The 26,627-nt window shown below is 35.4% G+C and overlaps 1 protein-coding gene across 7 annotated transcripts in view; it reads left to right on the plus strand.

The window, feature by feature from the left end:
• Mmadhc (metabolism of cobalamin associated D) overlaps nucleotides 1-26,627 on the plus strand; it is a 55,230-nt gene that overhangs the window by 25,531 nt on the left and 3,072 nt on the right. For 2 of the 7 annotated variants that reach the window (XM_004870002.4, XM_013067536.3), the window contains exon 8: nucleotides 440-25,182. In XM_004870002.4, coding sequence (XP_004870059.1) covers nucleotides 440-634 — 195 coding nt within the window. In that variant the 3' untranslated portion in view covers nucleotides 635-25,182. The remainder of the gene's footprint in view (nucleotides 1-439; nucleotides 25,183-26,627) is intronic. The other 5 variants (XM_087210054.1, XM_087210055.1, XM_087210051.1 and 2 more) reach the window with 5 other exon arrangements.

Here is a 26,627-nt window from a genome sequence, read left to right on the forward strand (position 1 = left end):
TCTTTCAAATACAAGTAGGAATAAATTTTTTTTTAATCTTAAGATAGAATATGCACTGCTGCTTCTGAAAAGCAAAGATGTAATGTAGAGTAGAAATGAAAAACTTGTGCTCTGGGGTTTATTTTCCTTACCTTGAAAATGGAGAAGGCAAACCAAAGGTACTTCTTTTAAGCTTCATTCCGTCTTTACAATATGTATAATATTATGAACTTGATTGTAACAGGAAATTGTTAGACCATGCATATCACATTTCCAGAATGCACAGGTATTGGAGGAAGGGTGTTCGGACAGTTTCAGTAATGAATGTGATCTTTTTATTTCTCATTTGACTTTTTAAATACTAGGAGTATTAAAATAGATTCATATTCATCCTTGCATAAAAGTTATTACTACAGTATCTTTCTAATGAAAATATTACTTGATTTTTTATTTCTTCTAGTTTTTTGGACCATATACAAACAACACTCTTTTTGAAACAGATGAACGCTACCGACATTTAGGATTCTCTGTTGATGATCTTGGCTGCTGTAAAGTAATCCGCCATAATCTCTGGGGTACCCACGTGGTTGTAGGAAGTATCTTCACTAATGCAACACCAGACAGCCATATTATGAAGAAATTAAGTGGAAACTAGCAGTAATGTCATTTTATTTGCTCTACCAATGGATAGATCAATATAAACATTGTCAAAGGCTTCACTTTTTAAAATATACTTATTTTGGGTATTTATTTCAGCATATATAGATTTACAGCTGAGTGATTGGGATTTTAAAATAAAAAATGTTAATTATTCATATTGTTATTGAATACATGTTAAGCAATACTACATTGTACAGAATGTGGTAATTAACATATAACCAGGGTATGATTTATTTTATGAATTCTCCCCTTTATTAGAAAAACCTTAGTTTTAATTTTTTCAAAAAATAAATCATACATTTGGTTATAATATATGGCTTTTTCATTACAATTTTTTTAAACTATAATTCTTAAAGATTCTAAAGAAGCTACATTTTTTTTTTTAGTAATGCAGTTAATTCTAGACTTTCCTTTTTCTAGTATTCTTTTTCTTTGCTCTCTATTATGTGTCCTGGTACCAGTTTTGATTATTACTTTGAAATAATAGATGAGCAGCTAAAAAAAGAATAAAGATAATAAATAACATCTTTATGTATACAAGCATATGAATCTCGTTCTCTCTCTTTTCGGGGGGGGGGTTACTCTTTTTTGGGGAGTCGGTATTGAGTCCATAGAGAACTGAGCTACATCCCCAGCAATTTTTATTTTTAGACAAAGTTGCACTAAGTTACCCACATTAGCCTCAAATTTGCAGTTCTCCTGCCTCAGCCTCCTGAGTTGCTGGTATTACGTATGTGTGGCACCATGTGTGATATGAATCTCATTCTTAATGCACTGAATAATTATTACTCCTAAGTTGAGACAGATAAATATAACGTATTTTCAGATAAAACTGTGCCTCGGCTGCCAAATCATTTGCATGATTACATTATAAAAGTGACTTTTATGACAGCTTCATTTTTTAGCATTATGAACTTTAAAAAGGATTATCTGTCATTTGTGAGGCTTTTGCTAATGGAAAAAAAAATCTCAGAAAAAACAACTTATGCCAACTGCATTAATTGAAATGAACTTTTTCCTTCGGTAAAAATGCCTATTTTTTTTTAAAAAAAGGTTACATAGAAATGATTAACTTTTTATTCACAGCTCTCCTATAATTTCCTGAAAATGTTGCTTGTGATCTAAACAGTACATGCTGCAGTTTTTATTCATTATGAAAAAGATGTAATGATTTCTGTAGCATTTTGAAATAAAATTATTAAAATGTGTATATATATATAAGTGCATGCCATAAATCCTTGATAAACATTCATCTTCATTACCAGCACCCAGATAAAAACACAGAACACGAACACCCTCACCCTCATCTTTTCCTTTCCAGGCATTTTCACCCCTCTCAAGGATAACCACTATTTAGATTTCCTATAGTGTAAATTGATTTTGTTTATTTGATGCTTTATATATATGAAACCATATAATATGTTTACTTTTGTGTCTGGTTTTTATTCAGGCATTTTATTTTCTACACCATTCTTTTGTGATGGTTCCTTAAAACGTCTGTATGCCTTAACAATTGTGCAGTGCCATCTACTGGTAGAAAGTGATATTTATAGGTGGCTGGGACTATGTACAAGTATTGTGTTGGGGGAAGTGTACATGGTGAGACTTTATTATTTTGCTAAGAGAATTTCCAGAAACAAAGAGCATGATAAGCAGTTACTTCCACTTTAAAAAATTCTGAACTATTACGACAACATTCAGTTTTGGGGGACTTACTGATGATAATAGTGAAAAATGAGTATTATGTACTACAGTAAGAAAACACCCCATGTCAGTTTCATCTTGTTCACTTGTTCAAGACCTAGTGAACAAGAAATAATTATTTTAAATTATTCATTTAAACATCAGTTTGCTAATGAGACCATGCCATTAAAATTTATATTAAACATGTCACTGGAAAAAGAACTGTGAAGCTTAAGCTTTGACAAGAGTTTAGGAATTTTGGTAAAGAAGTTAAATGTTGTGCCAGGGATTTGGCTCAGTGGTTCTGCCGCCTGCCTTGCAGGTGCAAGGTCCCAAGTTCAATCCCCAGTACCAAAAAAAAGTTAAATGTTGAAAAGGATCTTTTAGATCATCTGCTATATCACTCATTTTTTAGAAAACCAAATTCAAAGTAATAAAAGCATGCATCAGGTCACTTGACTAATGTTAAGACTGCATTGGAACTTGGCTGTTATTCCATTATTTGTATCCTTTCCATATTTGCTCTTTGTGGTTATCAAGAAGTCTAATGTGATGGAAAATATCAAAGAGTTGCAGATTTTAAGCTGAAAAGTTAAGGGTTAACTCTAGCTGCTATATTTTATAGATAAATTTAGGAATTCATTCCATTGAACTCTTCATGCTCTGAATTTCTTTGAAAATTACTGAAACGTATCAAAAAATTCAATTATAGAATGCTACACTTCAAATAGAAGTTTCTAAGTTTCGTTTAAAACCTCCATGTCTTAGGCTTCCATCACTTGTAATCTCAACCTAAACTTTGTATTTTAACAAAATTCTGCTTTTAGTTCTCTTTCCTCTCTTGGTCCCTGGTTCTCTTGTTCCAAAGCAGGTTTTATCCACCTTTGCACTTTTTAAATTTTGAACCAAGTTCTTTATTGTGGGAACTGTCCTTATGTTGTAGTATAGTTAGCAGCATTTCTTGGCCTCTGCCCACTAGATAATAGTAGCAAACTCATTGTCATGACAGAAATGTCTCCAAATATTACCAGGTTTCCAGCAGAGGGCAAAAAAACTTTCATACCTAAAGTCAAATTAACCAGCTTTTTCCTTTTTTGGTACCGGGGATCGAACTCGGAACCTCGCTCTTGTGAGGCAGGTGGCGGAACCACTGAGCTAAATCTCCAGCCCTAACCAGTTTTTTTCTTATCTGACAACTCACCTCTGGTTGAGAACCACTGATTAAGGCACCTTCTAAGCTAGTGATTCTCAGGTTTAGCTGTGTATTTGGATTACTTGAGAAAACATTTAATGGTATTGCTGATTTGGCCCTCACCCACAGCCTGAATTCATTAGTCCAATGTTGTTTGGGCATCAGTAATTTTTAAAAGTTTCTAGGTGCTTTACTATGCTGTCAGGGTTAGAATCATCAGAATGACTTAAAGTTAGGTGAATTAAAAATCTACGGGAGGACTGGGGATTTAGCTCAGTGGTGGCTGCCACCTGCCTTGCAAGTGGAAGGTCCCAAGTTCAGTTCCCTCTACCAAAAAAAAAATCTATGATAAGAGCAAGTTACAATTTAATAAAGAGATATAAACAAGACTGAAGGCTCTAATGTTTTGCATTAAAGTAACTTAATCAGGCCCAAATCAAGGATTGGATTTGTTCTGTCCCCCACTTTATGATGAAACGTTTCCTGACTACTCCATTCTTCACTGGTTTTGTCTTTCCATTTATTGTATAGTACTTGGTTAACACCACACTATTTTGCATTTGACTGTATTGCACTAGTACACAATTCTTTTGGTTTTGTGTTAAATTTAGCCACCCATACCTGAGAAGTAGGAATCCAACTTCCTACTGAAATAGCATTAAATATGCAATAATAACCTTTATTCTTATTCTCTTATTAAGCAGGATATTTTAAACTTTCATAGGTTTTATTTTGTGTTTGTCTGCCCTCCCCTCTGTGTCAGTAGAACTCATTTATTACTGGAAGTTATAATCATTTAAAGCCATGTCCATATGATAGAAAGCATACATGTGGTTGCCTAGTTGATGACAGAATACTATAGTGATGTGAGAAAAGGATGATCTTATCAATATATATTGCTGAGCCACTGGATATATATGTAAGAAAAGAATGCATTTTTACTTCCAAATAATTGCAGGTATACATGGGAAAAATTAAAACTTTAAAGGAAAAAAGATCTTTGTTACTTTGACAAAGACTTTTAAAAAAAATAACAGCCATATTGGAAAATTGATGAATTATTATTAAAACTAAACTTTTAATTCATAAAAAGATATGAAGCCAAAGACATCTACCAGAATTGAAGATACATGTACATTCAATAATACAGCAATATACATCAACAAAAGACTCATCCAAAATATATAAAAGCCCTAAAATCATAAGCAAAACAAAAATAAACATCTACAAAGATAATCAAATAGCCAATAAAGATGAGGTGCTTTGCTTTGTAAATCATCAAAAATGCAATTAAATTCACATCACCATACCACTACACATCCCTCAGAATGGCTGAAATGAGAAAGAAGACAGATGTAGAGCAACTTAACTACTGTTGATAGTTAATGTAAGATAGTGAATACACTGGAAAATTAAGAGTTCTGAGGTTTAACATAGTGTAGGACTTAGTAATTTCACTCTGAGGCATAGATCAGACAAATGGAAACATTCACCAAAAAGCTAATAAATAGGAAGCAAATGCTGACCATTACTGGAATGGATGTATCAATTGTGGCATAGTAACATAATGAGATACAGTGTAATAATGGAATATTTTATGACTGCTTAGAAAATGGAAGAAACTAAAACAGTGACATGCAAAAGAAGTCAGACCTAAGAGTACATACTATAGAACTCCATTAATGTAAAATATGAAAACTCTACTGCTAGAATTTAGGATGGTGCTTACCCTTGGAAGGGGAAACACTATTGTTTAGATCTGGAATGTCCCCAAAACCATGTGTTAAAAGGGTTGGTTGCCACACTGTGGTGCTGTTGAAATGTGGAACTTTTAGGAGATGGGCCTAAATAGAGGAACTTAGAACATCGGTGTCATGCTCTTAAAGGGGGTACTGGGACCCTTGTCCATTCTACTTCCTCTTTGCCAATGTCATGACATAGACAAACTTCCTCCATCACCCCTTCCCATGCTATATTGTGCTGCTACACAAAAGCAATGGACCAAACAGACCATGAACTGAAACTATGAGCCGAAATAAACCTTTCCTACCTTTAAATTGTCTCAAGTTATTTTTTCACAGCACTAGAAAGCTTAATTAACGCCAGTAGTCACTGGAAAGAACAAAAGAGGATTCTGGAGTGTGGAAAATGTTCCTTTTTCTGAATTTGGGTTTTGACTGTTAATCTAGTTGTGTAAACTTATGTGCATGTTTTTATATAGAGTATAATGAAAAATACAACTGCTGTTTAAATAGTGATAGAACCTATTCAAAGATACCTAGTACCAGCAAGGACTCTTAAACTGAATCCATTTTTTAAAAGAAACTAAAATTTATAGTTCATTGTGAGGGAATTTTGAAATATTATGTCTTCTTAAATATGTATTTAGGTATAATTTCAAGAGCATCAATACTTACATTTAAATAAAATATCAAGTTTGAAAAGTATTTCATTTTTCTTACAGTATCATGATATATGTGTGTTTTACATTTTTTGTGTGTGTAAAGTATGATCAACTTTGCCCTGAATTGTAAGAGTTTTCTGAGAACTTTTTAATTCTTGGACAGTTAAATCATTCCGCTCTCTCTGTAGATTCTGTCTTTAATTATTAACAGATCTAACAGTTTTTCATCATTTTTAGTTACTTCATGAAATGTTGAGCACATTCACTATTTTACTTCAGTGTCTTTATATCAAAAGGCATAGTTATTAACTTTGCTTCCTTAGAACAAAAACAGGCAAATAAATGAAGGTTCTGTGCTAGAAAAATAGAAGCTGTATTGTTTTAATTTTGTTATGTAGAATTATATTTAAATTACAACTTCGTATTTTAGTATAAAGATTTTGTATTGTCTGTTTAAAATGAGTGACAATAGAAAAATAGGCATTAAACACTGGTGTATATTCATAGTCTATTTTACAATTATATATCCCATTTTGTTACAAATTGAATTTTTGGTAGTTTTTGTAATATTAAGTCATTCTTGTTGTAGACATTTGAAAAAGTGTCAGCCAAAAGGTCCAGTATTATTACTGGTAGAATGCTAGAGCACACTTCTTGTCCCATAAATGTTTAATGATAAATGTGAAGTCGATGCTGAGTGACTTAGTGATGGTTTGGAACAGTAAGTCTGGAGCTCTGTCCTGGTATCAACTGTAGTTCAACAACCTTGTGTGTGAACCCTCCAATTAGTTTCAGATGAGTTCAACCTGTTTTATAATTACAGTACTGTTTAATCAGCACAGCTGGAGGAGTATATTTAATGAAATATACTGCCTGTCTCTCAAGTATTAAATTGTACATACCAATATTTTTAAAACATTTTATCTGAAATTCAAAATTACCTTAATGTACTACATTTTGTTTGGTAAATTATTAACCGTGAGTGAATGAAATTTACTGTCAAAAAGTTTTATTAAGATTGTAGAGGAATATAAATAATACTAAAGTAAATTTTTTTTAAAAAGAAAAGAGACAATACCTGTTAAAGTTAAAAAGGGTACAGGCTTTGAGTTCCCTGAAAATCAGTGTTTTCACAATCAAAGCTCTTTGGCTCATCCATTTATTTTAAGATTTTGCCCTTGAGTGTACATGGTTATTGTCCCTTGATTGCTATTTTATCCTGTTTGTTTTCAAGTTTTGACTAAATTAGACACTCATGAAAATCAGAAATAATTTAGATTTTTATTTTCTCCATTCCTATTTGATTATAGAAAAACATAAGATCCATTTGTCATTAGCTTACAGAGCATGTGGCTTCCTTTACTCTTGTCTGAAATCATTTTAAATAGTGCAGACTCCATCTCCAGTGTCACACAATCTTAATTGTCAATTACAAGGTTTGTTGCCACTTAAACTGAGTTAAATAACGAGTAGGATCAAAAGGAAGACATAGCTTTGGTACTGAGTAAGCAAGCTGGGAAAGAAGGGGAAACTGTTTATTACGGTAGTAATGAGATTTTCCTGCATTAAGGTCGCTTAAGTTAAAATACCTTCTCAGAGTCAAGTGGTCACTCATGGGAAATAAATTAACTCTCCTAGGATACAGAAGCATGAGTTAGTGACCTGGAAGAGCAACTAATCTCAGATGGATGAGCACTTGGCTTTTAGCTTCTCCATTTATAATTTCCAGATTGCTCTCCATTTATAGCTTCCTTAGAGTCAAGTGTAGATCAGCCCACAGTGTAGTTTTGTACAGATAAAGCAAACTCTCAATTCAAGACACTAATGTCTCCAATTGGCAAAAATTATTTTGTCATAACATTTTATGACACATGGTGAACACACCATGTTCTTCCAAGCAAATTAGAGGTGAGGTAATAAATTGAAAAGCAATTACTATTTTAAGGCTATTGGAACTTCAGACCTCCAATTTACCTTGCTTTGGATTTTAAAATTAAATTTATATTGGTGGCACATACTTGTAATCCCAGCACTTTGGGAGGCAGAGGCAAGAATCACAAGATCATGGGCTGGGGATTTAAGCTTAGTGGTAATGCCGCCTGCCTCACAAGTCTGAGGTCTTAAGTTCAATCACTGGTACCAAAAATAAATTGAGTAAGTAAGAATTCTTTTAAAAAAGAATCACAAGATCAAACCAAGCCTGGGCAGATTAGTTACTTAGCAAGGTCTTGGTCCCGCCTCAAAATAAAAAAGAAGGGTTAGGGATATAGCTAAAAAGAATGTTATTTTCACAGGTTAAAAATATGAAAGTACTTTTCTGACATTGTGGTTATTGTGGAAGAAAATTGAAATGAACTAAGAATAATTAACCCCATAAATATAAAAGTAAATATTGACATCATTACCCTTCCAGTGATTTCACATAGTAGATCATCAGGCTTCTGGCTACTGGACCGTTTAGTCACCAGCAGGAGGAACTGTTGCAAATCCAGGATTGCTTTTAGCCTTTGGGCTTTCCATAATGCCCCTCCATTTCATAGAGAAAAAAATAACCTAATGCTAATATTGAGTGTCTTTTTAATGAATGTTACATATATGTAATGTTATATATACACACACACACACACATATATACACATTTACACCTTGTGAACAAAACTAAAAGTAAAATAGCTGTATATGTGAGATGTTACCTAACTTAAAATATTTTATTATGGTTTATCCACAAATGGAAAAAACCTCTAATGTACTTGGGACTTTGCTGATGTTTTATTTTTAGACATTTAAAAAGACAGTCTGTTATGATACATTTGACCAATAGGTGTCACCATCTAATTACCTAGAAATTCCTCAAATTTGAGACTTCTGTTTTGTAAAGAAGGGCTTCTGATTTTCTAAAAAAAAAAAAAAAAAAATCCCTACCTTATCAATTCTGCATTTTTAAAGTTTAGTCTATTTAGAAAAAGGTATATATATTTTTGTCATTACTATTAAACTATATTATCCTCAAAATAGAAAATGAAATGAATTTCCCATCTAGTAACTCTGATTGTTCATTAGTCATACATAATTTTTTAAATTGCAAGTTCCTAGAAAAATAATCTCTCTCACAGTGAAATCTAACGTCTTTAATTACAGAAGAACTATGAGGAGAAGGACTCCTAGGTGCTAATATTTAAGGAGAGTGGCAGCAAAAAGAAGTGTGGTAGTCAAATTTTTCTTTACCAACAAGGCAGACAAAAATCCTGGAGTAGTCAGCACAGCATTTTATAGAAAGATCTAATGTGATCTCAGATTTAAATTATTTTCTAGTGGTTAAGCAATTATTTAATGTTTCCTGTCCCACACAAAAGAGACCATGTCTGGAAATATGAAAACAAAAAGTTAATAAGCATGAGTTACAGGGCTTTAGAACTGTTGCAGCGTGGTTTTACATTTATAGACTCATTTAACAATATATAATAGGTGAAATAAAGAGAAAAATGCACAAAAAATGAACAATTGAATTTTTTCATATTTTTAAAACAGGACATGGCAAAACCCAAAATGTCTCCTGAGTTAGAAAATTCAAAATTTGTAACTTTCATATTAAGTTACATTCTAATTTAAAAAATAAGCTATATGTAAATAGACACATTCATTGAACTTTAAGATCAAGGTAAACAATCAAACTTTGTGCATTTTACACTTTTATAGGCAAGAAAAGAAAAAATTGATGTTTGGGAGTCTTAAGAAATCATCTCATCCTCCACTCTTTGGATGAAAAAACTCAAGAACATGAATTAATGACCTGAGGTTGAAGTCATTTGCCAGAGCTTGCCAGAGGTTTGCCAGTCAGGTTTCCTGGATCTTAGTCTGTGATCTGTTTAAGTGGCCATTACTAATAATTCATCTAGGTGATTTATAATTGATATTTTCTATGAAAAAATTTTCATATGTAGCATAGGCTTTTATAATATCAATTTTTAATCATGTATTTTTAATGCAATCTTAATGAGAAAACTTCCCTATTCTAAAAGGGAAACCCCTAGTACTCCTGCTTTATTTGAGCACCTCTGCTCCGCTCCACTTATCCCATCATTGATGATAGAAATGGTAAAAAGTTCTGATTGTTATACAAGAACTAATAAAGGCCAATACCCTTGATATAATGAAATTCTCAATGTGCTCAGTTATATATAGTTAAACATTTATGGCTTTAAGAAAGCACCTTTGTTAAAATTCTTTTAGAAACAATGTTATGAAACTGAAACTCCTGTTTTTCTCATTAACCTTTTTTTGTCATGTAAGATTTCTTAGGAATGCAACTATCAGGTTATGGCAGAACACATAGATGATGTGGCTATTAATTTAATCTTGAACAATTCAAGCATTCTGTTGTGCACAATGCAATATGTTAATTAAAACAGGTAACAGCAAAACTCCTTGCTATTACTTCAATCTGTTTTCTATCACTATATGTTTTAATATGTATGTTCCTCCAAAATCAATATGTAAAACTGGAACCCTAAAGTTATACTAGTATTGAAAGGTAGAGTCTTTGAGGGAGTGATAAAGTCGTGAGAGTCCTGGCCCTATAAAAAAAGGCTTCAGAGAGCTGCCTTCTAGTCCTCCAGCCCTTCTACCACAGGAAGAGGCAGGGTTCTCCGTCTAGGACCCAGCAACAAGGACCCATCCATCTTGAAGCAGAGAATGAGTCCTTACCAGACATTGGAGTCTGCTGATGGCCTCATGGTAGACTTCTCAGCCACCAGAACTATAAGAAACAAAGTTTTATTATTTACAAATCATCAAATTTGTGTTGTTGCATTATAGCAGCACGAATGGAACAAGATACTATATAGATAAGAAAATGAATAGTTTTAAATTTTTGTAATTTAAAGAATATTTATGTAACTCAATACCTTTCATTTGCATTTTACATAACTATACCCATTACAGATACATGTCCAAACTGAATTAGTAAATTTTGATGTTTATTTGCTGCACCTCTTGTCTGCCCCCAAGATGGGAAGTGTATGGCATGTCTAGAGGCTCCCAGAAGAGAGGGAGATCAAGCCAGCACTTGGTGGGCAGGAAGGATTTGAATAGTGAAGAAAAGCTATTCCAGATCTTGGAAATCTGTAAAGTACATAAAGAAGGAAGTTGCCTGGGTTGCCAAGTGTTGTTTTACCACACAAGGAAGTGGAAAATGAGGCCAGAAAGATAGGTTGAGGCTAGATTAAAGGAATTTTTAGTCCTAGTATGAGGAATTCACCTTTTTGCATGAAATTATTTTAAAAGGTAGACATATATTATAGGAGAAAAATGACCCATCAAGAAAAATGCTATTGCAATGGGGTAGGTAGTAGAGGCCTGAATTAGGATAGTGGCTATGAGAATAAAATAATGTACTCCAAAATAGGAAATGAAAGGATTTGGTGACTACTCCCTGTGCATTGCTCCCACATCCTCCTCACTTCAGGCAGTCTAAACCGCAATTTTTATTCTAGATAATTGAAAGAATAATTATAACAACAGCAATAAAAATAAAAGTAACCAACATTCCTGTGGTGCTTATTATGTACCCAGCCCTTGTTTAAGTGTTTAATCATCTCAAAAACCTGGTGAAATAAATAGTGTCATTCCCATTTCATTGATGTGAAGTCTGAAGCAGAAGAGATTAGATGATGGGCTCAAGGTCATACAGATAATGAATAGCATACCTAGGACAGGAACCCAAACAGTTGGGCCCAGAGTCTGAAGGAATGCTTCTCCCCATGGTCTCATTCACCAAGCGCTAGCTTGTGGCAGATAGCCCTCGAGTTTCTATCTATTGAAGCTGAAGTGGAACGTCTGAGTGGGAATATGTAGCGGGTAATCAAGACTGAGATCTGAAATTCAGAGAATAGTCAAGATTGAAGACAGGGAATTGAGTACCGTGTACACCTTACTTAATTGACTTGGGTATTGAAGCCATTCCATTACCGAATCTGAGATCAGGGTCTAACCCAGGAGAGGAGGCGTGGTGCTGAGAGGTGATCAAAACAAGATTTTCAGACTGCTGGAAAAAAATGCCTGCAGACTTGGTCACCAAACCTCTTGGTAGTTACATCCTGCTTATCTTTTCTTTCTCATGTATTCTAATGAATTGTAACATAGTATATTGATTTCCATATAATTCCAGGAAATGTGGTGGCTTATAGTATTTTCACGTTTGTTTTTAAGTTCTAACTTCTACCAGTTATTTTAGGACCCTGAAATACTCAATATGGCAATATACCATGAAATATGATGAGCTCAGACATCAAGAACTCAAAGAGTTCATGATAGGATCATCGTTAAGAGAAACCACTTTGGAAAAATGACTGGGTTTGGATCTCAGCCCGGCCACTTACAAGTTTTCTGACATTGAGCTTGTTATTTTGTCTCTAATAACACCCATCTCATGGGAAGGTTTAAAAAGGATGACATATATGTGTCGTTTCTTACTATTCCTATGAAAGAAGTCAGTAAATTGTAGCTGTTACTATTATCTGATCTCTATATGTATACAAATTGTATGGACCTCTGAACAGATAAAAATTACCCAAGATGCATTTCCCTTCACTTTTTGAAGACACACTTCTTCAAGAGATGTGTTTGCCAGAACACTTTAGTATGTAATCTAACCAGGACTTTGGAGAAGGAAAAGATAATGCCATCACAAACAATCCATCACATCCAAGACAAATACAAGATGGGCTCCCACTAACTGTTCTTGCATAGGTAGGTATTGTGTTAAATTAGGTAATCACGGGACCTTAGCATTAATCAGAGATTACATGCCAGAAATATTTATCAGGAAAATTTTATATCCATTTAAAAGTTTCCCTAAAACCCAAAACATAAATATTTAGTTGAATAGAACTCAACCTCAGAAGTTTAGAAATATATACATGTATGTCTCCTGAAAAATATAGATTTGAAAGGTATCATTATTTATAGTGACAGATGCTGTGTGTTTCTATAGCCAAGTTTTATGTCTTACCCTAGTGCAAAAATAGTTCCCTCTATGGAGGCTTTTCCTTTGTAAAGGACAAACTGTTGCTCATGTCTATTATGATGCCTCTATTTATAAGTTGGTAGGAGATTCAAAATTAACTTTTTATACACACATTGTTGACATTTACATAAATATCATTTAATATTCACAAAATCAGTATGGGATAAGTTATGGTATCTCCAGTTCCTGAGGCGGAAATTGAAATTCAGAAAAAAAGAATAAATTACTTAAGGTCATAAGACTTTCAAGTAATGAACTAGAAATCCAAACTCCAGTCCCCTCCCCCATACTGGGGATTAAACCCAGAGCCTTCACACTGAACTACACTATCAGCCCTTTTCATCTTTTATTTTGAGGCAAGATATCACTAAGTTATTAAGTTACCCAGCCTGGGCTCAAACTCTCCCTGCCTTAGACTACCCAAGTCTTGTAAATATAAAAGTCTCAATCTTTCATAGCATTACTGCCTCATGAAAACCATTGATCAAGCTTTTCCCTTTAAGAAATAGCTTTTGGATATTTTATTGGAAGAATGAGCTGTTGATTATAGATAAGTGACTTAAACATGACTGAAACTGAATTTCCTAAATGATTTTTTAGGTTCCCAGAAGTCATGGTACAAATTTGATGGTACAAGTGTTTATATGGCAGGTGACTCAGAGCATGTTTTGCTGTTTTGGAAAACTAAAAGTTCAAGAAGCCTGGAAGTTCTCCTTTTAGAAAAAGAGCACTACTTTTAGGCTTGACTAATGTTAATGTATGTATGATTAACATTTAGTCGAAATTAAAATTCTAGGCTGAAGCTATAGCTCAGTGGTAGAGCACTGCTTAATTATTGTTCAAGGTCCTAAATTTGATCCCCAACACCACAAACATAAATTTAAAAAATATAATTCTTAATACTGCAATCCTCAGCATGACCAATGAATAATGTAGAAATCAGTACCTGCGCTTTATATTTTTTGGTGATGATAAAGTATATTTTAAGTAACTGAATTTTAATATTTGTAAACTCATGAATGAATTAGAAAGAAACATACTAAAAGAGGTCTTAGTAGGTATAAATGGCTGTGGTTGCCTTCAATATAAAAGATTATAGATATTCATGCACATATGTTCAAACATAAGCAAATATGCAGTTTTGTTTTGCTCCTGTTATTTTATCATATTACTTATTACAAATGATTTAATACTGTTGTGATAGTCAATACTGTAAGTTTTTTACTGTTATAATTCTGTGTTTCTTTATCACATCTTCCTAGACATCAACCCAGAAATACAGTGGTACTTTGGATCATGAACTTATTTCTTTCCACAATTCTGGTCGCAAACCAAATTGGACAAGAATCAAATCAAATTTCCCCATGGGTTAACCATTGAATTTGATTCAGTTCTCATCCAATTCAGTTTGCAACCAGAATTACGGAAAGAATTAAGTTCATGAACCAAGGTACCACTGTACAAATTTTGAAAGCAGCAGCCCTACTATTTTAAATTAGATATTCATTGCTACATGGAATAGATATTTTTCAAGGGTTCTTATTATTCTTCAATGCTGGGCCCCTCTTTTCAGAATAATGTTTTTAAATCATTAAAATAGACAGGATTATTAAAGTCAATTATTTTGAAACATACTCAAAATATTTTTGAAATTTGTGATGTGCTTTAATTTATACATTAAATGACAAGATCTACCAACAGTCTAATAGCTATTATATAATTGTTTCTCGGCCTTTTGGCTAAGATCAAGTCTATTAGCTATTATATTTTCAAGTTGTGATAAAGATAAATGACTTTACAAGATATCTGTAACATCTATACTATGATAGGAAAAGATCTGTGTTTTCTATTGGTGACATCAGTGATAAGTCAAAGGAACTGTTAATAATACTAGATGTCTTCTGTCTATTTATAACGGAGAGAGATACTAAATTTCAGTTGAATGAAAGTAAGACTATATTAGGGTTCTCTAGAAGAACAGATTCAATATAAAATATATACATGATTAACAAGGGATTTTATTAGATAAATTTACCGGCTCATCTAAAATGGCCATCTGGGCACTGGAGAGCTAAGGGGGATCCAGGAGCAGTCGAAGGCTGATGGCCTGGAAGCTCACTGCGGGATCACCAGTGTGAGTCTGCACAAGCCAAAGAGTTTGGGTTGCATGGCTAAAGAGTCTGCCCAGGAAGGCTGAAGAAGCTGAACACCAATATTCAAAAGTAACTGCAAGGTCAGAGCTCCCCCCAAAACAAGGAAAACTTTTCCTTCCGTATTCTCTCCAAGCTACAAGCCTATTGGTTGGTGCCACCAGTGGGTCTTCTCCCCTCAGTTTGCTGACTTATGAGTCAGTCATCCACAGACACACTCAGAATTTACTAATCTGCTAGGCAGTTCTTACTCAAGTTGATACATTACAATTAATGATCACAAAGATGTACATTTTTTTTTCCAACCAAATATATACTACACATGGGACTTCCTGGGTTCCACAGGACCCACATTAAAAATAACCTGTACTAATCTATTTTCTAAATGCTTATATCAGCAATGATTTACTATTATTGTGTGCTACAGAGCTTCTACTTTAACATCCTTATAATATGCCAGTGCCTTTCTTCAGGTCTTCATAAATTCTCCCATGGACCGTCTACAACAGCCTTCCGGCTGCTCTCCACCTACAGCGTTATCCTCCCTCCCAACGCCATTTCTCTACCAGCATTCTCCAAACTTTGAAAACTGCACATCTGTGAGTGGAAATGTTGAACACACACTACCACGTGTGCACACTGATATTTTTCTAAGTAATGAATAATTATTCTTATACATGTGTTATAAAATGTTTATATGAAGCATTTTAAACAGAGAAATTAAAACATGAGTAGAAATAGAAGTTCTGAAATGATCACCTCTATCCAGTGAATTATTTACCTGATTTTGTCTTAAAATCTTTCTTTAGCTTCTGTTTGCTTTATTTAAAATCATTCTAGCCTTGGACGTTTTTGTTCATTTACTTATGTAAGAGTATTAACAAATAAAATAAAATTCTTATATTAGGCTTTGAACAGTAAGAATCCCGGAATCCTCTCATTATTCCACAGCCTGTGCAATGCTCTATTAGTAAAGAAACTTCCAGGTCCATAGAACCTGTTTAAAAATCACCACCCAGCCCAGGGATTTAGCTCAGTGGTTTGGCCGCCAGCTGTGCAAGCGCAAGGACCCGAGTTCAATCCCTGGTACCAAAAATTAAAAAAAAAAAAAAAATCACCACCCTAAATGTTGACATCCAAAGTAATTAGTGTGGCATATAAGGCCCTTCACCATCTGCTTCCTGCCTACCTTCTCAGTTTCATCTTCTAATAGCATTTAGGCCACCCTATGTGCCCGCGTTCCCACTTTAATTATTCTTTCCATGGAGCTTTTCCTTGGCATATCGTTTCTCCTTTGGAATTCTCCTCTTATCTCATCTATCAAGTATACTCTTATTCACAAATTGTCATTGCCTACAGATAATTTCTCCTAGTTCTAACAATTCCCCTCCTATGTGTACAATACTTGATACAAAGTAGGGTTCCAAAATTATTGATTCCATGAATTGAGGAGGTATGGAAATATATAATATCCATTATTCATTCCTCATTTCTCAATTCTATAAGCACTTAGCAAAAATATAGGTAGTGCATAGTTTTATTTTTAGTGTTGTTTTAGTAGTATATACCTTTGTACTTGTGTGTGTATACCTTTGCCAAAACCAAGAGGGTTTTTGAAATTTCTCAATGAAAGATATTTTGCTTTTGTTGGAGAAAAAGTTACTTTAAAAAATAGCAAATCAAGCATTGCTGGACTCTGATGTTCATAAATTAAAACTGTAGCATTCAAAGCTCTTCACTAACTTTCCTTTGCTTTCCCTCTAACTCTCTCACCTACCATTTCTCTATTCTAAGGCCGGACAGCCCCCTGACAATATGCACAAGCAATGTTAGGTTTTATTTCCAAGCCTCTTCTTATACTGTATTCCTCTTAGAACATCCTCATCTTCCCTTCTGTGTTTCCTATTCATATACTTTCCAATAAGAAACATCCAGTTCAACAACTACCACTTCTAAACAGTTCATATTGATCTCTTCTGACCTGAACTTTATTGCCAGTATTTGCTTTATTTCATTTAGCAATTAATCCCACATTGCCTTGCATTACTATGTAGATCTTTCAAGTCCTTTTGTCCTGTCTACCCACAAAAGACACAAGTCTGGGCCAGAGATTTAGCTCAGTGATGCTGCTGCCTGCCTCGCAAGCGCAAGGTCCTGAGTTAGATCACCAGTACCAAAAAAAAAAGTCAAGTCCTGAATTATCAAAGATGTAGCATTTTGTGTTTATTCACATTATCTTATGTGTGAATATACATAACAGATGCTCTACAAGTACAGTAATTATTTTACAATTGTATATCTTAGAACATGTCCAAGGACTAGAACATTTTTCAATTTTGTTTAAATTAATTGATTCAGTCTTTCATCAACAAAAGTAGATATTAAAAATATATTAGCACAAGTAAATAAACATTATTTTATATTTGGACAGCAACTTACATGTAACCAAGATTTGAATATCTAACATAAAAACAGAACTGTGGATCAGTACTGAATAGTAGAAGTCTTCTTGGGTACTATATTGGCAAGAACACTGGATTGAGATTTAGAAAGCATAGTTTTAGTCCTGGATACCTCACAGCAGGGAAACAACTCTGTGTGATCTGAGTTTCAGTTATATATTTCTAAAAGAGTGTTGACATTAGTCATTTTTGTCATCCATTCCACTTTCTCCCACTCCTGACCCCTAAATTATCTGATTTGTCTTTAGGAGAAGGTACAGATGTAAGAAAAATATAAGAATTCCAAGAGGCATTGATGGAAATCTTTCCCTCTTCCTATATTAGGCAGAATAATAACTCCACCAAGGTAGCCACATGCTCTAGTCCCCACAAATTGTGGACATGTTCTGCTACATAACAAAGAGGTTTTACAGTTGCAGAAGAAATTAGAATCATTAACCAACTGACATAATAAGGAGATTTATCCAGGTGGGCTTACATAAATTATAAGGGACCTTTCAACATGGAAGATGGGGCAGAAGTTTGTGGCAGATGATGCAGAGCAAAAAAAACCTTAGCCTCCATTTCTGGTTCTGAAGCTGGAAGGGACTGGGAGTCAAAAAAGACAGTCATTAGGTGGGGAAGAGATTGTTTCCCCAGGGCTCAGAAGGAACTGGCCCGCCAACATTTCAGCATTAGCCCTCTAGCACCCATTCTGGACTTGACCTCTACAATGGTAAGATAATAAATTTGGGGTGCTTAAAGTCCCTTACTCACCCAGTGCATCGTAAGTTGTTACAACAGCAATAGGAAACTAATACAACTCCCACTGAACAAAAGAGATTAATAAAAGAAAAAACTGTAAACTTTTTCTAGGGAAGGAATGTGATGATAATAAATCAACATGACATATACAAACTAGCAACAGTCACTTTAGGGACTGTGAAATCCTCATTTGTTAAAATGAAAGTAGAATAACTCAGCCACTTATATACTTTACGAAGCACTTATTTTCATCTTCCTGGTCTCAGAAGACAGATCGGTTTGGGCATAATAAATATTACAGAATAGCATTACCAACATTTTTTTTTCATTGTCTGGGAGGGTTTTTTTGTTGTTTTTTTTCCCTAAACATGATTACTACAAATAAGCCATCCTGACTGTAGAATCTAGTGCCTTCAGGAATTTAGAAGATAATTAAATTTAAAAGGAACATTTATGATCATTTAGCTTACTCCCTTCATTTGAGAGATAAATTATTGAACTCTAGAGATAAAGAGACTTGACCAAAGTGACTCGGTTTTTATTATCCAAGTGGAAAGTGAAATGCCACTCCCTCCTGATCCTCCAGACGAGGGTCACTGGCAGAAGGTGAGAAGGACGAAAGGGAGGATGAGAAGAGAGGGGAACCTGAAGAAGAGGGAGCAGCCACACAAAGGAGCTTGGATTTACTCAGAATGCAACAGGAATCCAGGGATATGTTGTATATTTTTAATGCATAAATTTAACATAAATTTAATAACATGAATATACAAATTTAATCTAGTAGAGATACGAAAATGAAAGTAGAGACCAGTCACAAGGTTATTGCAATATTAGAGTGAGAGATGATGGCACATGGAAGAGGGTGGTAGTCAAGGTGGCAATGAGAAATAGATCAATTCAGGATCTACTCTGGGGTTACGAACGACAGGACTCATTGTTAGGCTAGGGATGGGTAAGGAAAATAGTGAAATCAGATACTATTCCAAGAGTGTGACTTAATGTCGCCACATCCTGAAGTGGGAAAAATAAGGGGGAAAATAAGAATTCACTGTATCTTTTAAGTTCAAAACACCAATTAAACATTAATAGGTAATTTCTTGATTCGGTCCTTACATGTCTACTTTTGCGTAGAGCTTTCTCCCAGGAATAACAACACACACTTACTCTTCTTATGCAGCTTTAATTGAAGGAGGAACTAAGCATGAGTGGTGTTGCATAAGAGGAGTTCAAAGATGTCTGCAAGGGAAGGCAGCAAAGGATTCACCATGAGACAGGTACTAACAAAGTGCTATAGTAGTCATAAGGAGACTGTTTCTCACTGGAAACGAAAAGAATAATTGAGGAAGTATTATTGAAAAAGGGTCTTTTTGGAGTGACAGGTGGTATTCCAGAGAAAACTGTTCTCAAAGGTGAGGTGGTGTGGTAGTTCACAGCATGCCCAAAGAAATAGAGCACTCTTATGTTGATAGATTTGTTCATTCATGAAGTATTTATTGAAAACGTAGTATATGTCAAGTATTATGTTACCTGATAAGGATTCAAAGATGTGGCAGACACAGAACTGTGGTCCTCAGGAGCTTTACTGAGTAGAGTAGAATAAATTCAAGAACATATGGAAAAGATATGAAAACAAATACTTATTCATACATTTGTCATTCTTTCACTAGATATTTGTCGAGCATCTACTTGTTCTATAAGTTGCACATTGTTCTAAGACATATTCTGATATAAGTGGATGTGCTTATGAAAATACTAGGCAAGAAACAGTAAAGTCCAGGTGGTTTTACTTTGGGATGTGATTGTGATTATTTAGGAAAGGTTTTACAAACCAGTCAACTCTTAAATTACAGTAGTTGGAGTTATGACCAAAATACAATACAGTAACATACTATGGAGGGCCCATAAGCCAGTCCAAGGAGTTTGGGCGGTATACTGTTGGCAATAGGAAGTCATTGAAAGGTTTTTAACACCTTAAGTGGCAGAATTAGAGTTTTCATTTGGCGCTTAGTAACTTGATATAGACAGAACTAAAGAAGGATAAGCAGAGAGAGAAAGAGAAGTTTTGAAAGACTTTCAGTCTCCCAGAGGAAAAGTGATGGAGATCTGGTCTGAGGTGGAGATAGCAGGTGTGGAGAGCTCAGGAGCCACTGCAGAGGTCAAATAAATGAGACGGGGGCCGCTAACCCGCCATACCTTCTTTGTTTCCACATCCAAGCCAGATGACTGCTGCAAACGAAAGCAGCTTGATGGGTAAAGATGCACTGAAATTAAGGCACTCAGAAGGATAGGAACGCAAAATGTATTCTACTTCCACTACAGAAAACTGCTTTGCAGTTTCTCAAGAAGTTAAACATAGTGTTACCGCGATATCCAACAATTCCACTCCTAGGGATATTTACCAAAGAACTGAAATCATGTCTACACAAAACCCTATACAGGAATATTTACAGCAGAGTCAGTTGCAAATAGCCCAGAGAAGAAACAGACGTCCATCAACAGATGAATGACAAAGAAAACGTGGCACAGCCATGGAATGAAATATTAATCATCTTTGAAAATGAAGCACTACTTCATGCTACAATGAGGATGAACCTTGAAATATATCAAGTAAAAGGAACTAGACACAAAAAGTGACATATTATATATTTGCATTTATTTTTTGATTCTCTTTAAATGTCTACATTAAGCAAATAATTAGAGGCAGAAAATAGATTTATGGTTTCCAGGGGTTTTGATGGGCATGGATAGAAAATGACTGCTAATGTTTTCGGAGTTTCTTTGAGGGGATGATAAAAATGTAAAATCAGATAGTGGTGCTTGCTGCACAACCCTATGAATATACCAAAAATCATTGAATTGTATACTTTAAAAGGGTAAATTTTATGGCCTATAATTTGTATCAGTCAGTGCTTACTATAGAAACAGATTTAATCCAAGATATACAAATATATAAAGATTTACAAGATTGGTTTACAATGGCTGCCCACAAAATCAAGTATTACAAAATCAGGTGTGGAAGAGTGGAAAAAGGTCTGTCTGCATGATCCAGAGGATCCAGTCGAAGGCTCACTGTAGTGTCCTGGGCAAGTCCATATCAGGAGGCTGAAGGGTCTGCACTGAAAGGCTGAAGATGATATCCAAGGTGAAGGTGAAGACTAGAGCTCCTTGGAAGAAACAGAAGCAAGGCTTCCGTCTTCATTTCCCCTTTCTACCATTCAGGTGACAGGCCAGCCTAAGGTGGGTCTTCGGTCTTCAGTAAATCTCCAGCCACACTCAGAATTATGTTGGTCCAAACTTAGTTGGGCGTTTCCTACTCAAGTTGCCACTATCGGTTAACTATCACATAATTTACAAGTCAGTGACTTTACTGGATAAAGAAAATGTGGGGTTTTTTTATAAAATGGAGTACTACTCAGCCATAAAGAATGAAAAACTAGAGTCATTTATAACTAAATGGATGCATGTGGAGGCCGTACTCTTAAGTGAAATAAATAGGACACACATGTGTAAATACCGAATAGTTTCTCTAGTGTGAGAAACTGATAGTGTAAACAAGGGTTAAAATGATTAAAATGAATAATTGATAATTTGAAATAGGAAAACAGGTCCAAAGACAAAGGAGTGAAGGGAGGGGAAGGGGAAAGGAAAAGAGGGAAAGGAAAATCTATGAGAAAAGAAAAAAAAATGGAAATGAAATCTATGTAAATAGGGAAGGGCGGAGGGGGTGAAGGGTGCACAGGTAATGGGGGAAAAAATAAGAACCAAGATCTATCATGTACAGGTACAGACACCCACTGATAAATGTAAACGAATTGTATACCTAAAGTGTACCAATAAAAGAACTAAAAAAAAAAAGTCAGTGACTTCAAGATTCCATAGAGCATTACCAGGATATAGTGAACACAAGGAGGGACAGATTTAGAGGAAGAAAAAATGAGTTTGGGTCATACTAAAATTAAGACTAATATTTGTAAATATTTAGATAGAAATATCTATTATTGGAAATATGTTTGTCTAAAGTTTGGAAGAGGTGGATTTGAGTATTGTCTATATGGAAGTGATTGGAAACATAGGAGTGTATAAAATTCTGAGAGTGAAAAGATACGATCAAGACAAGATGAAGTGTTGACACACATTGTAGAAAGGCATCAATGGGGAGAACATTATCCCCAAAAGAAAGAAAAACTATCTGAAAAAAATGCCTGTAAAATACAGAGAACTGATGTATATGGCCAGTGTGGCAGAGCACAGAGGTAAAGGCGGAAAGATGAACCTGGATGGGTCATCAGAGGTGAGTTCATAGAAACTTTGTAGGCAGGGATCAGGATGCTTGGTCCTTCTCTTAAGAATAATGTGAAGCTATTTAATACGTATAGTCATAATTAAATTTGCATTTTTAAATGATCACTCTAGCTGTAACGTGGAGAATAATTTAGAGAGAGGTCTGGCCAAAAATGGTGATGAGAGATACTAATCTGATATAGCATGGTGACAGTGTAGTTGAAGAGATTTGAGGATTTCAGCAACCTTAGTATGGATCAAATATGGATGGTGAAGGAGAGGCAAGTGTCACAGAATAGGTCTCATTTTCTGCCTTTGGTTGTTGCTTGAATGGATAGTGGTCCCCTTGAACGGGATAGAAAAGAAATCCATTGTTGGAGATGAGTGGAAAGGTGGCAGTCAGAATCCACAATTGAGAAGAAAGCTGTGCGTACAAGTCTGCTGCCCAGCAGAGAGCTCTGAGATGAAGATGGTAGCTTAGACATGGTCAGCACGCGGTTAGTAGTTGAGGCCATGGAGTGAATGAGATTGATTAGGGAGAGAGAACACAGCCAGAAGCAAACAAGACCAGTCTAGAGCTACAAGATTAATGACTATAATAAGCTTACAGAACACAAGCATTTAACTGTCAAATTGAGGAGAGTGAGCCAGTAAAAGAGTGGGAGAAAAGAGTTGATGAGAGAAGTAGAAAGGACATCAGGATAATCCAGTGTTATAGAAACCAAGGAAAAGGGTTCAAAGAGAAACAAGTAAATAGCTTTGGGTGATGTTAAATGACGAACAACAATAAAGACTAAAAATGTTGGTTGTAAAAAATTAATATAATCCTATGGCAACAATTTACCATAATAGATTAAATTACAAAACTGAAATCTGAACTCAACTTTTTAATAAGAATGTGTGACTGATAGTGTTTCTTGTTGTACATGCTTTGCAAATGCTGAAAGGAGTCCCTGTTAATGACTGGGGAACTGAAACTTGGTAGCATTCCAAGAAGCTTTCGTAAGAAGCCATGACTCAGCCATCTGGAGAGTGCTCCAGAGATTTCCAAACCCGTAGCCTCCTGACTTCCCCCTTCCTACAATCTCCACCCAAAAAAGACCAGGAAGGTAGAAATGAACTTGGAATTTCTATAATTTCTGATAGTTTCTAAAAACAAAGAAGGTAGACACCCATATTCAACTCATCAAGTCTTTTGATAGCACAAAAACACATTATTTCATAAGTCCATCTTCCCACTTTCATATAACCCATTCCCACTTCAGCAACCTAAAAGTTCATGCTCTGATTCTTCTTTCTGAAAATAAGTTGGGGTTTATCAATTATAAGTGTAACAACACTAGCAATGTAAATTACAGCAGTGTCCAACCCTTTTTGCAAAATTGTCATAGCCCAGTAATGACTCCAGTCTTGATGGTTATCAGTGAGGTAGGATGGTGATTTTCTGTTATTTAGGGTAATTCAATCCAAGCAGAACATAAACATTAGGAAAATTTATACTTTTGGCTAGATCTATTTTACATGCATTTGAAAGCTAGCTGTATTTAATCACTTTTTATTACATAAACTAATGATGTGGATAATGTTATTGACTTTTTATTCATCTCTTAATGGGTAGTTTCAGAGCTAACCCACATAAATGTCCTCCTACAGTGCTGCTAAATGATATGATTAAAGTCATATAGGAAAATGACAAATCATTCATCAAGAACCACAACCCGAAGTTACAGGGGTGATAAAATGGAGCTGAAAGGTATGTATAAGACCTCTCACAATTGTTCAAGAAATAGTAAAGTATCTCTCTGTTTGATTGTACACTGTGAGTAAAAGCTAGGCTGCCCTACTAAACTTCTTTTTACCAAGCTAATCAGCCAAGTTTGACGTTCAGGGTGTGTGTACTTCCCAACTAATGGGCCATTAGTGAGCCCTTACTTTTTCAGAAGCTAAGCCTTGGTAGTAATGGTTTTGGACTGTACAGTACGTCTATTCTTTCTTTTTCTCGTCTTCCTTTCTTTGCTGCCTATTTTTGAAATATGCCATCCCTTGTTAATATTTCCACTTGGTAAGAAAGCAGAGAAAGGAGCTGAAACTTAATTCTGTTCACTTTACTTTTTGCTAGCAGCAATGGTAGAAGATTTCTTACAGGAAGAGGTTGAAGGTATTGGCTGAAATGCAGCTCAGGGAATATAGCGGATTTCAATAACTTGTGCTCTCGCTCTGTTCTTCAGCCAAATAATCCAGTCCCGGTCATGCAGTTAACTACTCAAATCCAGTCATCTCGAGTGTGGTGTGTTCACACACCCTGCTTTCTCTTCTCCGCTGCTCTATCTACCCGACTTGGTCAGCAGTCTCATGCATTACTAACTCTGTCTGGAGACAGCAGCCCAGGTGAAGTATGCCTTCTAGAAAAGTGAGAAATTACAGTGCCAAAGACACAGCCCTCTGAGGTGACTTAGAATCAACTGGGCCGAGATTCTGCACTTCTAGCAAGCTGCCTTGTGATCCTATCATATTGCTGCTGGTCCATGGATCCAAGCAGAGGAAGCTTAAGAAGACTGTTGTGGACAACAGTAGATAAGAACTCATCTTACTTTTCAAATAAGGTATTGGAATATAGGTAAAACAATAGATATTCTGAGTTACATTTTTATTCAAATACAGGAAGATATATATATTTGCCATGCATCAGTGACTTTCAAACATGTTTTATTAAAAGCAAAATTCCTTTTACAAAAGAAATATTTTATGAAACTTCTATATATAAAATCTAGAAAAGTGGCTGTATGAGGGGTGGGTCCAACACTTGCACCCACATGACTCCCTCTCAGCTTCCACAGCCAGAAGGGTCTCAGTGGAACTTGGCTTTCCAAAGGACAAATTTAAAACCACTACTTTAGGCTGCAGTTCGTACCTCCTAGATACAAGGTAATATACATTCATTCAGCACACATTTATTGAGTGCCTGCTGTGTGCCTGTACCATAGGTGAACTTATATTCTAGAGGACAGGTCAGCAATAAATAATAAACAGATCAAATACATTAGAAAGAGATAAGAGCTATCAAAGTAATGAAGCCCACAACTAGAGGATGCAGAGTCATTTACAATTCTATCTGCCATGGGTCAACAGAGGCCTCATTGAGGAAGGACCCAAGCAGACACTTCTAATTTTGATCCGGTGCTTACAGTAGTGGTTACATGAACCCATGGTAAAGGCTGCTTCTAAGACCCAGCACACATGAGTTCGTCTTAAAGGGCACCAGAGCCAACTCATGGTGGTTATTGATCTTGCAGCTCTCCTGGCCCGGACCGCATCTCTCAGATCCCCAGGTGGCGTGAAGCCATACACTGGTTTCTGTACTGCCGTCTTGCAGAGATCAGTCAGGGTCTTGGAGTCAGTATCAGTTATTCACTCATCCATCCACCAATCCTGTGTTTATTTTCTACCATGTCGGGGACCATAAACAGGGCTCAATCCAATGAGGTCTTTCCTATTTATTACTCAAGAAGTGTGCAATGTAGTCAGAAGTACACATACATGAAATACCAGTCCCAAAACAACATGTTAGGGGCAAAACAAAGTTATGCACCTGGCTAATGAGAATCCAGAGGGCATCAACCTAGGCCTGGGGGAACATAAGGCCACTGACATAAAGGACGAAAAAGCCTTCAGTGATGGCAGCCTGCCCTCCTTCCTAACAAATTCACTGGCTGAATAATTACCCTCCACAAGTCTGAAACACTTTATAAATAGCAAATTCTGACATGGGTTTTTTTTTCTTCACCAAATAATTGTTAATTGAAGTAAATTGTTACCTTCAGATATTCTTGGACTCTACATTAGTGAAATGTTTTTCTTTGTTTATAAAGTAATTTATTTTGCTATACATTCCTTGTGAATGACACTTCATCATGCTGAAATGCATTTTCTTTATTGTCTGTGGAGTGACCCAGGGGTAATAAATGTGTCGCTATATTTTGTAGACTGGAAAGTGTGTTGAGTAGAAGAGCAACAGAGGAAGGGCAGAGGGGGAGGGAAGGAGAGACAG

This window comes from Heterocephalus glaber, unplaced genomic scaffold (assembly GCF_053883595.1).
Source record: "Heterocephalus glaber isolate CG9 unplaced genomic scaffold, H.glaber_assembly_v1.0 deba00001097, whole genome shotgun sequence".
In the NCBI taxonomy this organism is placed as follows: domain Eukaryota; kingdom Metazoa; phylum Chordata; class Mammalia; order Rodentia; family Bathyergidae; genus Heterocephalus; species Heterocephalus glaber.